The sequence below is a fragment of the Candoia aspera genome, chromosome 2, assembly GCF_035149785.1.
Source record: "Candoia aspera isolate rCanAsp1 chromosome 2, rCanAsp1.hap2, whole genome shotgun sequence".
NCBI classification, from domain to species: Eukaryota; Metazoa; Chordata; class Lepidosauria; order Squamata; family Boidae; genus Candoia; species Candoia aspera.
This window is the reverse complement of record NC_086154.1, coordinates 182774499-182787060: the sequence shown is the minus strand read 5'-3', so window position 1 is coordinate 182787060 and position 12562 is coordinate 182774499. Positions and strand designations below refer to the sequence as shown.

The 12562-nt window shown below is 38.4% G+C and overlaps 1 protein-coding gene across 2 annotated transcripts in view; it reads right to left on the bottom strand.

The window, feature by feature from the left end:
• Window positions 1–1407: 1407 nt before the first annotated feature.
• The window catches only part of CAAP1 (caspase activity and apoptosis inhibitor 1), a 28816-nt gene continuing 17661 nt past the window's right edge, over window positions 1408–12562 (bottom strand). For both annotated transcript variants that reach the window (XM_063295004.1, XM_063295005.1), the window contains exon 6: window positions 1408–2303. In XM_063295004.1, the coding sequence (XP_063151074.1) occupies window positions 1966–2303 (338 nt within the window). In that variant the 3' untranslated portion in view covers window positions 1408–1965. The remainder of the gene's footprint in view (window positions 2304–12562) is intronic.

Sequence of the window (12562 nt, the reverse complement as noted above, 5' to 3'; positions counted from 1 at the left end):
CAGTTAATGATGCTCAGCTCACTTCTTTTCTCTCTGTTTTTCTCTGTAAGCAAACCATCCAGGCTTAAGAAGGTAGAATAATAAAGAGTGCAATGTAAAATGGGTAATTCCTGTGTGCACATGGCTACCACTGACCAGTATGCCTTCATTCTTCCTGTTTTGCAGTGACACAGTACAAGTATCCATGCTGAGCTCAGTATACTTCCATGAAGGCAGGCAAGCAACAAGGTCATGCACAGCCCTTTGGCACAACCTGCCCTGCTCCAATTTGGATTCCCCACTCCATCCAAAAATCTTTACTGGAAAAAAAATCCTGGGTATGCACATTAATGAGTCAATTTATTGCCAGTACATCTTGATTTTTCCACCTGTGTTTTCAAAATAGCAGATGCTAGCGTGCTACATGCCCTGAACAAGGAACTATAAAGCATTTTGCAAGTTTACTTTCAAACAAAAGCACTCTTTTTTAACATTTCACAGCTTGCATTACTCTGCTCTATACTTCACAATAGCCAAATAGTTAAGAAATAAACACAACTCTCTCTAAACCAGGTATAAATGTCTAATTTGGCTTTGCCAAACAGAAGCTCCAAAACATTACTGATGATGAAAGAACAGAAAAGCACCTCATCAGTCAAGAAATTCAGTACTTCTCCCCCACTTGTTATAGCAGTCAGGTGCCTCTGTAGCATCCTACTTTGAGCTTCAAATGTTACTTTCATCATATTGATTATACAACCTAAGCTATGCTCAAGTACTTGTGTTTAACTATGCAATTCATATTCTGGAATTCTTAGTGCTACCCACTCTCAGTCACCAAAAGTTCCTTATGGGTAGTCCTCAGGTTACAATGGCAATTGGGACCAGGACTGCCATCACTAAACGATGCAGTAGTAAAGCATGACATCATGTGACCACATCGCTTAGTGACGGCAATCTCGGCAGTCCTGGTTGCTGTTGTAACCCCGGGACTGTGCGGGTCATTAAGCAGGAAGATGTGGGAGTCTCAGGTAAGGAACATGGAGTGGGGGGATACTGCGGGCAGGTGCTGCAGAGTGAGGGCCAGTGGCAGGAGCCATGGGTGGGCACTGGGAGTGCGGGTGGGTGGGGGAGTACTATGGAGCACAAGATCCCTGGGATCGCATACTCCATAGTGGGGCTCCTCAGGAGAAAAAGCAGCAGAAGCAACTTATGAAATGACTTGTGACCTTCCCTGCCGGCTTCCCCATTCACTTTGCTTGTGGGAAGCTGGCAGGGAAGGTCGCAAATGGCAATCATGTGACCGTGGCTCGTAAGTCTCCCTCATTCAGCGCTGTTGTAGTTTTGAACAGTCACTGAATGAGTGATTGTTAGTCAAGTACTACCTGTATAGAAAATAAGATACAGATCACCAAGGTCACAATTAAGAGAGACATGAACTAAATTTTATTTCAAACCACAGAATTATGAACATCTGTTGTTGGCACCAAAGCAATCACAAAGCATCACAAATGATGATGCACGAGATTCTGGAATCCTGTGTTCTGTAACTCTCTTCTCTAATGTGTGGTGCCTCTGCTTTTTCCTTTCCTGCAGTTACAGCTGCTACATAAAGCAACCAAAGGTTCAACTCCTGAAAGCCAGAACTAACCCTGTGATTAATCTAGTCTGTAAAGCAACAGGACTTAGCTGCATCCATACTACCTCTGACTGTTTTCCAATTCATGTTGGGAAATAATCTAACCTAAAGTGGGAAAAAGGACAGCTGGAAAAAACAGCATCAAACCAATCCATTCGCATAAGTCACAGAAGCAGACTGATGGCCCTGAAAACTGCTGCCAACTATTTCAGCTATGAGCTAGAATGCACAAAGGGCTTGAATGAGGAATGTCAAAACTAGTCCAAATATACTGTAGCACAGAAGGAAGCTGACCCTATATTCATCAGAGCAAATACAACTATCTAGCAAATGAAATAGCCCTGCGGCTATTTTTTTACATCTCCAGCTTTCATAAGGGCCTTAATAGCCCTCGCTCGCATCTCAAGCTCCAGGAGCTCCAGCTGCTGTGCTGATGGCTGAACATCATCTGCTGGAGGAACTGCTAAAGCTGCTGCCTTGGAATCCTTTGGGGAGGATTCAGCAAGCCCCAGGATTTCATTTACACTTTTCTCAATGTCTTTCTGAAGGTCATCTATCTGACCATCTCCACTTCCAACCGTCCGTTCCGGCACATCTGGATTATCTTCTTCATTGCATGGTCCTTCAATGTCGCTGTCGTATGCATCTGCATTGATGCTGAGGATATCACTATCTTCTCCTTTGCCTGTAGCACAAAATTAACAGAATTCAGAAGCCTTGCCAAAAAGGAAGAGCTGCTTTTCACCTTGCAGTTGCTTCAGCACACAAATATTCCCTTGCACAGATTTAAAGTATAGGAAAGGTCATCTATAAATTAAAAACAACAGTTTCTCTCTTTCCAGCCCTCTCCCAACCTTAAGACTGATTTAATTTAGACGAGTTTTAATGCATTTTTATTCCAATTTAGAAGAACATGCAGTAGTCCAAAGCAGCAGTGCTTGGAAAATTTATTCCATCGTATGGAATTGCATGATCTATTTTCCTAATTAAAATGTCATAAGGTTTTATATCATAAGGACGCATCTGCATTTCAAAATGAAAGTTGATGTGGGAAGCCTCTGGGACTGACTACTGTTTATTATTTTAGAAGTAAATTTAATTCCTAAAGTGCAGTTTAAAAGTACTCCTAGAATTACTTTATACATTGTAGCAAAAATATGAGAACAGTTATCTGTACAGCAATACACTTATTAGAGACATCTATGCAAAGACTTTCAATGAGGTTTAGGTTTCAATTTAAGTTTCCTCCAGAACAATTATAGGATTCTTATTTGCTTAATTATGTTTGATAGACTTGATAAGGGCCAATAAACTGAGCTTTCATCCTTATAAGGCAAAGGTGTTCTTGATGGCCAGATCTCTCATTCTAAAAGAGATATACTAAAGTTTTGCCACTGGATGTTCATAAGGCCTTTGAGCCTTGCTCTTACAAATGTCTATTTCCACTTCCTGATCTACAGATAACCCATCTGTAGTGATCCATGGTGTGATGATGTCTAGGTTACTGTAAAATGGGACAATTTTTAGATGGTCCAAAGGCATTAAGTAATACAGACCCAAATTATGCCTATTCTTGGTTACCTGTACCAGCCAGATAGTGATGTGGATTTACAAAGCCTTAAAGGAGCATAGCGCCAAATGATTCACTGGAAAGCCTCTCTCCTCTGATGTATCATCTTAAGATTTACAGAGGCAGCCTTCCTGTAGTGCTGACAGTGACTGCATATGTTCTTGATTCTGTTCTATAGTTTTAATATCTTAATGTTTTACAGTTCATAGTAATTGTTGTAAACTGCTTTCTGACTGATATACAAATGTAAACAATAGGAACATGGGCTTGGGCCCAATCTGAGCATGCATTAAGGCTCAGAAATTTTAAGTGTTTTCTATAAATACTAGAGTTCCATTTTATAACTCAACCTTCTCCAATGTAGTGCTTTCTGTTGGGTAAGAATTCTGGGAGTTCTAATACTTCTTGAGGACACCTGTTTCGGCAAATCTATTTAAGTTATACTCCCTTTGACATTTCCATCAGGTTTAAGAATGCAACAAGGAAGCTGATGTGCTAGAAATATGTGTCCCAAATTCCCTTCCTTGTACAAAACCAGCTGTAAGGATCTTTCAGTCTAGAACAGTCTTTTTCAACCTTGGCAACTTTAAGATGTGTGGACTTCAACTCCCAGAATTCCCCAGTCAGCAGTTGAAATCCACACATCTTAAAAGTTGCCAAGGTTGAGAAACACTGATCTAGAGTATGGATTTTAGGAAAGTTTAACAGGCTATGTACAACACAAAGAGTAAGAATTCTGACATTACATTGCTTTGATAATAAAAGAAAATATACATTTATTTGACATTCAGTCATCAGGTAAAATGAATGTGCAATCATTTATACTTTGAAGTCATTTATTAACTATTTTATTGGTAGACATTGTTTCTATTGACAACAAAGCAATTTAATCCAAAAAACAGTACAATGACAGGTTGCATAAGCAGAAAAATATAGAGAGAAAGAGAGAGAGAATATATATTTGCTGGATGAGCACAAAGGCTCAATTAGTTCAGCATTATCAGTACCACCTATGGCAAGCCAGATGTCCTTGGGAAACTACTAATGAAGATACATTCAAGGTCTCATGATTCTATTCATAGCTATTATGATTATCCATAATGTTATTTTCTGCAGTGAATTTGTTTAAACAAAGTTATTTAAACCCTTTTTAAGGTTATTTTCACCCTTCCTGGCATAATTATGCATTGTATGAAACATTTTTTTTATTTACAAACCTGTACAAACCTTTTGCAGGTTTAACCAGTTTTAGAACATGGATTTCTAAAAAGACCCAATTTTTATGACCTTTCTACATTTTTGTCTTAATCACTTTTAAATTATTCTTTTCTGTATTTTTTCCAACACAGATATTTCCTGGTGACTTTCCACTCAAGTACTAGCCAGGTCCAAGCTGGCTTAGCTTTTCCCAATGCGCCACCTTTGACTAGGTGTGGCCACCTGCTCAACTTGGTCATATAACAGATGATGAATTAATTAGCATAGAACTGGCAAAATAACAACATAAGGGTCAATGTACCTCCATTGACCTACTTCCCCAAATTAGAGGCTGCTATCACTTACCAAGAAAGTAGACTTTTATGTATCTTGGGGTACATAGATCTGTATGGAGTACTTAGTTACAACACTGCCAGTTCTCAAGAATGATTCCACGGGGTATAAAAACTACTTTTTAAAACCTTTAATTACAGAGTCATTTGATAAAGGTAGAGAATTTAGGTCTGCAGATACAAGGGGCAAGCCTCACAGCATAGTAATTATATCCTATTCCCTTTTTGCTATAAACTAGTTATCTTTCAACAAGAGAACTAGCAGCCATCCATGTCAAAGGTCACTGCCAAGTATTGTCCTTGATTTCATCTTCCTTCCTGCAGGAAGCAGTAGATATTTATTTCAAGTACAATTGTCTCTCGAAAAATGGCTGTGATCTTCTGGACTCTGAACTACAAAATCTGAAAATTAATTTAATTCTTCTTCAAAATAATAGAATTACTGTATTTGCCTTTGTGTAACAGATATAGCAAAGTTACTGATCATTATTAGAGCAAAAATACCTTAAAATTTAAATCCTTGACCATTATTTAATCAATTTATTCTAACCCCATTCATAGATCAAATTTGAAGAAAACATGGGAAATCCTAATGGTTGGGTAGTAGTAGAAATGGGCCTTGCGCTACACCAGTCCAGTGGAGCAACTCTTCCAGGCATTTTGAGTAAATGATACAGACACCACAGATTTAGCATTAGCATCACACAATGTCCCCTGACCACTAATGGAAGAATTTCATCTTGGATATCAGCACATATCTAAGCACTGCAAAGAATCCTCACAAGCAGTGTACAGAAATATTTTGTAAAGTGAAGGGAGGAACCTTTAAGGAAAATATAACAAGATGAGGCAGCGAGGTTAGAAAAATAAAAGAAAAAGAATGTGCATGTGAATGTGAATGCATAAACTTGGGAATTAACAATCCCAATCTCAATAATCAGAATGAGAATCCCAGACATGTCGATCTAATCAGACTTTATTGTAACAGGTAACAAATTCTTGGAATCAAATGTTTGGCATTACTGGGGTCTTCTAATGTACTGCAATTTGAAGATTGATTGTCATTTTTATGTCTATGCTTGCTGAGCACTTAATTTCTTTCAACATGTGCTAGTCTCTGCTCATCATGAAAGTTTCAGGAAACAAAGATTCTAGAAGAGTGTTGCTGCCGTGTTAACTATTTCAGCATTTGGCAATAATAGTGTACTGCATTACTAAGTTAGCTACATGAATACTTCTTTTGGAAAATGGGACAGAGAAATAAAAACCTTTTCACACATACAGAAGTCAATATTCTGCACTTAATCTTTATACCAACTACTTTCCATTCGCATCAAAGTCTGTCCAAAGACTGAACAGCAGAATACATATTACTGAAATTAATCTACAGTAGTTCCAAGCAACTTAAAGCAAGACTATTTTTTTTTCTCTCAAGTCAAAGTTTGGTAGGGTGAGAAAGGCTTTAAAAAACCTATTCTGGTTTTAAATCTTTTCTGAAAGAAATGCCATAACTTTCATTGTGTGTGTATGTGTGTCTGGGTGTTGTGTTTATGAGCAAGGAAGAAAATCTTTAGAAAAGCATATTTCCTTTGACTTTTTATGATATAACTGGTATCTGGAGGGAGAAAAAAATCAATACGGAACACTAAGAGAAATGTATAATAAATGCTCTTCCCCATAAAGTAGGAAGTAGCTTTTCTTAAAGAAACTGGAAAGTAAAGCATTCCACAAGTAACGTTGCAGATATTAGAAATATAGGTAAATAGACAGCTGTAGCATATAAATAGTATTATGATTCCATCAGTAATATTAAAGTGGCCAAAACCAAAAGAACCCTGTCTGGTTATACCTATTCAAATACACAGAGCTCTATTTGCAAGTCCTAATTTCAGAAAATGTAAGTTTAAGGCTAAATTTTTGTCAAACTATTAGTAAGTGTCAGATTCTTTCAGAAAAGTATACCTTTCTGATAAACTTATTATATGTCAGGTTTAGCAGAACTGGGAAAATCACATGAACAGAACATTAGGCCACCACATTAAATGCATTGCATCTAAATTGGCTAAAGAATAACATTTGCAGCCTAGGAAATATAGCTATGATTGTGCTTTCCTATGTCCTAGTTACATCTGATCATGTGCCATAAAGTAATTGTCGACCCTTACAGAACGCACAGACAGATTTTCTCCAGGATGATCTCTTCTCAATCTGGCCCTTCAAGTCTTCCAAAGGTGAACCCATTGTCCATATGCCTTGCTGCTGGACATCCTCTTCTTTTTCCTTTCACCTTTCCCAGCATTATGGACTTTTCCAGAGAACATAATATGTCCAAAGTTTGATAATTTGAGCCCGATCATTTGTGCCTTGAGTGATAACTCTGGGTTGATTTGTTTGATGATTCATTTGTTCGTTTCCCTGACTGTCTATGGTATCCTCAGGAGTCTTCACCAACATCAAAGTTCAAAAGCATCAATCCTCTTTCTATCGTGCTTCTTCAAAGTCCAACTTTCGCTTCCATACAGTGCCACATGTAAAACCAGTTTGCACAATTCTGATCTTTGTAGGTATACATATTCCAGAATCTTAATATCTTTTTCAAGGCCTTCATTGCCATTCTACTAGTCTGTGGCATATTTCTTGACTGTTGGTTCCTTTACCGTTGATATCTGAAAGGCATAAGCTATCCATCACTTCAATATCTTCACTGTCAATTCTAAGACTGGTTGTTCTACCTGTTGTCATTAGTTTGGTCTTCTTTATATTTAAACTCAGTACCATTTTTTCACTGTGCTCCTTGATTTTCATTACTACAGATCATTTGCATTTTTAGCTATCAAAGTAGTGTCATCAGGATAGTGTATTAATGTTTCTTCATCCAATTTTAAAACCATGCTCATCTTCTTCCAATCCTGCTCCCCTCAATATATATTTCAGATACAGGTTGAATAAATAAGGAGACATCTGGCATCTCCAAATCCATGCAGAGCTCTATTTTTTGTTGGATGATCCTAAGCATTATTTTACTAGCATGTGAAATTTAGGATACTGTATGATAGTTTGCACAATCTGTTTAGTCTACTTTCTTCGGTATTGGCATGTAGATTTACCTCTTCTGATGTTGGCCACTGTGTCATTCTCCCAATTTGCTGGCAGAGGTTGGTTAGAACCTTTACTGATTCTTCTTCTGTTGCCTACCATATTTCTGTAGATATTCCATCAATCCCTGTAACCTTCTGACTTGGTAATGTTCAGAGTCTTCATCTAACTTCATCTTCTAGTACTGGAAGTTCTTGTATCTTATCTTCTAAGGTATCTTGGATATTGGCATCTCTACTGTACAGAATTTCAGTATACTCCTCCCATCTTTGTTTGATCTTTTTGGAATCTGTCCACTGGCATCCTTTAGCGTACCAGTTCAAGGTTGGAACCTCCTTCTGAGATCTTTTAGAAGACTTTCCTTGTTTTTCCATCTCTGTTTCCATCTTCAGTGTTTTTACAAATGTTGTTGTAATACTGTTCCTTGTCTCTTCTAACAGCGCTCTGAAATTCTTTAAGTTCCTTCCTGAAAACTTTGTCTTTCTTGGCTTTAGCTTTTCTTCTTGGCTATCTCCACAGTTTGTTCTGAGATGCAGCTTGCTTTCTTCTGTTTCTTGATCTTCTGCAGACTCTTTTCACATTCATCCTCAATTAACTATTTTAAGTTCATTCCTCATTTCACATGCCAGTAAGGTAATGCTCAAGATCCTGCAAGGTAGACTTCAGCAATTCATGGAGCGAGAATTGCCAGATGCACAAGCTGGGTTTAGAAAAGGCAGAGGAACTAGGGACCAAATTGCCAATATCCGCTGGATAATGGAAAAAGCCAGGGAGTTTTAGAAAAACATCTATTTCTGTTTTATTGACTATTCTAAAGCCTTTGACTGTGTGGACCATAACAAACTGTGGCAAGTTCTTAGCGGTATGGGGATACCAAGTCATCTTGTATGCCTCCTGAAGAATCTGTATAACGACCAAGTAGCAACAGTAAGAACAGACCACGGAACAACGGACTGGTTTAAGATTGGGAAAGGGGTACGGCAGGGCTGTATACTCTCACCCTACCTATTCAACTTGTATGCAGAACACATCATGCGACATGCTGGGCTTGAGGAATCCAAGGCTGGAGTTAAAATCGCTGGAAGAAACATTAACAATCTCAGATATGCAGATTATACCACTTTGATGGCTGAAAGCGAAGAGGAACTGAGGAGCCTTATGATGAAGGTGAAAGAAGAAAGTGCAAAAGCTGGCTTGCAGCTAAACCTCAAAAAAACCAAGAGGATGGCAACCAGCTTGATTGATAACTGGCAAATAGAGGGAGAAAATGTAGAAGGGGTGAAAGACTTTGTATTTCTAGGTGCGAAGATGACTGCAGATGCTGACTGCAGTCAGGAAATCAGAAGACGCTTAATCCTTGGGAGAAGAGCAATGACAAATCTCAATAAAATAGTTAAGAGCAGAGACATCACACTGACAACAAAGGTCCGCATAGTTAAAGCAATGGTGTTCCCCGTAGTAACATATGGCTGTGAGAGCTGGACCATAAGGAAGGCTGAGAGAAGGAAGATCGATGCTTTTGAACTGTGGTGTTGGAGGAAAATTCTGAGAGTGCCTTGGACTGCAAGAAGATCAAGCCAGTCCATCCTCCAGGAAATCAAGCCAGACTGTTCACTTGAGGGAACGATATTAAAGGCCAAACTGAAATACTTTGGCCACATAATGAGAAGACAGGACACCCTGGAGAAGGTGCTGATGCTAGGGAGAGTGGAGGCAAAAGGAAGAGGGGCCGACCAAGGGCAAAATGGATAGATGATATTCTAGAGGTGACGGACTCGTCCCTTGGGGAGCTGGGGGTGTTGACGACCGACAGGAAGCTCTGGTGTGGGCTGGTCCATGAAGTCACAAAGAGTCGGAAGCGACTAAATGAATAAACAAGAACAAGTTCATTCCGCAGTTCTTCTGATTCCTAATCAATGAGGTTCAGGACTTCAAAGCAATTCCTGATGTTCTCCTTGAAAATGGTGGGTATATGCTCAAGATCATATCATGGAAACCTGGTTGGCTTTCTTCTTCTGCTTTAGCTTAACTTGGAACTTGCACATTAACAATTTGTGATCTGTTCCACAGTTGGCCCCTGACCATGTTTTTGCTGTTATAACTGAGTTCTTCCACCTCCTTCTACGAATTATATAGTCAATTTGATTTCTGCATACTCCATCTGATGGTGTCATTTTCTTTGTTTGGAGACTGTGTTAGCAATGAAAAAATAATTAGATTGGCAGAAACTAGTAAGTCGTTCTCCTGCTTAATTTTGGTTTCCTAGGCCCTACATCTTCCTTAATATTTCCAACTTTGGTATTCCAGTCTCCATTCACAGACAGCACATCTTGCTTGTATGTGTGAGCAATTTGAAATTGAACTTGATCATAAAACTCATCAACTTCCTCCTCTTCTACATCAGTGGTTGGAGCATAAACTTGAAAATTGTCGTATTAAAGGATTGTCCATGAAGTCTAATTGATAGTATTTGGTCACTGATTGCATTGTAGCCAAGCTATACCCTTCCTAACTATGAAAGCAATGCTTTTCCTTGTTTCTCATGTTCTGAGTAGTAAACAGTGTGATCTTCTGATTGAAAGTGTCCAATCCCAATCCATCTCAATTCGCCAATGCCTAAAATGTCAATTTGTAGTTATTTTATTTTACCTTTCACTGTGCTGAGCTTTCCCGTGTTCATGTTTCTTACATTCCATATTCCCACTGTAATTCTGTCTTTGCAGTTTTGGATTTTCTTTGCCTGCATGGCAACATCAGCAACTAGATATCCTGAAGGCTTTAATCTAGCCACGTCATAAATACCATTACTACTCTGAAAGACTCTTAGCTCTTCCTCAATAGCATGTTGAGTGCCATCTGACCTGAGGGGCTCATCATCTGGCTATATCATCAATCACTTTATCTTGTCTATGGTGTGTGTGTGTGTGTGTCGGTTTGGTAAAATACAGGAATGGTTTACGACTGCCTCCTCCTGCATAGTATGAACTTATGCCTTTGCCACTGTCACTAAAGGGATCTTCAACGTCTTTCTATATTGTTGCTGCCCAATATGGCTACCTGTTTGTTTTAGCTGGGCAGCAGGGATGACCTTCATGCTTTGGGTGACCCTGTTGGGATTATATACTCTTGGTATACACTCCCAACATTCTTTGCTCATTCTTCTCATGAACCGCCATGATGGGGCAGCACAGCAGGACAGGCAGGGTATAGGAGTGAATTATATCTACTACAGTTATAAAACAATAGTTCAAAGTCAGCAATTTGAAACTTCTGCAAAATATATCCATCAATATTGCCTTATGAGGACTAGTTGTCAAAATAATTATCAAATATTCAACTTGAACCTACAAGATGTGATATTTAATTTTCTACCACCTAAGAAAAGCAACCAAACACCATCCTGCAAGAAATAAATGAGAAGTGTGAAAGATGGGAAATGGGAATCAATAGGATTAAGGAATGGAAATTCTTTTGCCTTGCTACAGGGTAGTAGTCCATATTTACTTAATACATTGTTCAACTAAACAGAAGCTCTTCAGTGAGATATCACATTCCCCACTGAATAAGCCTAGTTCAAAGATCAGAAGTTATGTTCCAGCATACTCATCTCTTTTTGTCAAAGGCCAACTGTTCCAAGTGAAAGAAGAACTGACCTGAGGGAATGAGGCAAAAGTAGTTTTTAGAGAAATCATTTATCCTTTCCTCAAGAGTGAAAAGTTACCTGAACCTTAAGAAAGCATTATCAGCCTGGATTTTTTTCTTCAGTGCTGGAAATCTCCATAGATGTATGCTGCACAATAATGACACAGTTGTACTGGCCTAAGAAATGTTTAATTAGCTGAACTGCTTTATTCTCTTTTTTTGCAGTTGTAATTATACAAGTAATAAAAGTCTCTGGTGGCATTTTTCTCATTATCTTTCTCATTTTATCAAAATGAGAACCTGTATTTATACTTTCAACTACAATTATGAAATTTATTTCCAGGTTCTTAATTTTTCTTTCTTAAACACTTTTTACTTATTTCTGCTTACCTCTTGGCTTTTGTATTTTTCATCTTCAGCATCACAGGCTCCAGTGTGGAATAAGAACAGTTACTAAGTTTTACCATTTTATGCTTGCACATTCTCCAAAGGTCCTTAAAACCTAACATCCTGACTAGCACTGTTGTCATTGCCTAAAGCCATCATGAAACGGTGGCTGATAAAGTCATAAAAAGGACAAAGAAGTAATCACCTGCAAGAAGTCATCAATTCCCCCTGATAGCAGAAAAGAAAGAGAGCAAATCTGCAGGAAACATGTCAATTCAAAGGTCATACCAGAGAGTGCAAAAAGCAGTATTTAAACTATTCTCTAGAAAGTCACAGCATCTTACCAAATCTTCGTTGCCTCAAATTCTGTTCTATTCAAGTCAGTTTTTTTTATTAGCTAGTACAGAAGAATGAGGCATTTACTTCTAAAGAACAACAATTAGTGGAAATATGTATCCTAATAAGGTCTTGATTGATCCAATCCTTACACATGCCTATCATCATCACAGGAAAGACAGGGAACTGTTGAAATTCAAACAGACCCGTAGAAGGAATTTCTCACTGAATTCACATCAGTTGCTACTAACAAAGTAACTTATTCTCTTCCCTAGCAATTTCTAATGCACATTGTTCCTGTCAACTTTCCAAACTCTAAGTCAGCCTTCTACAAATCTGATGGCCTCCAATGGGTAGGCTTCA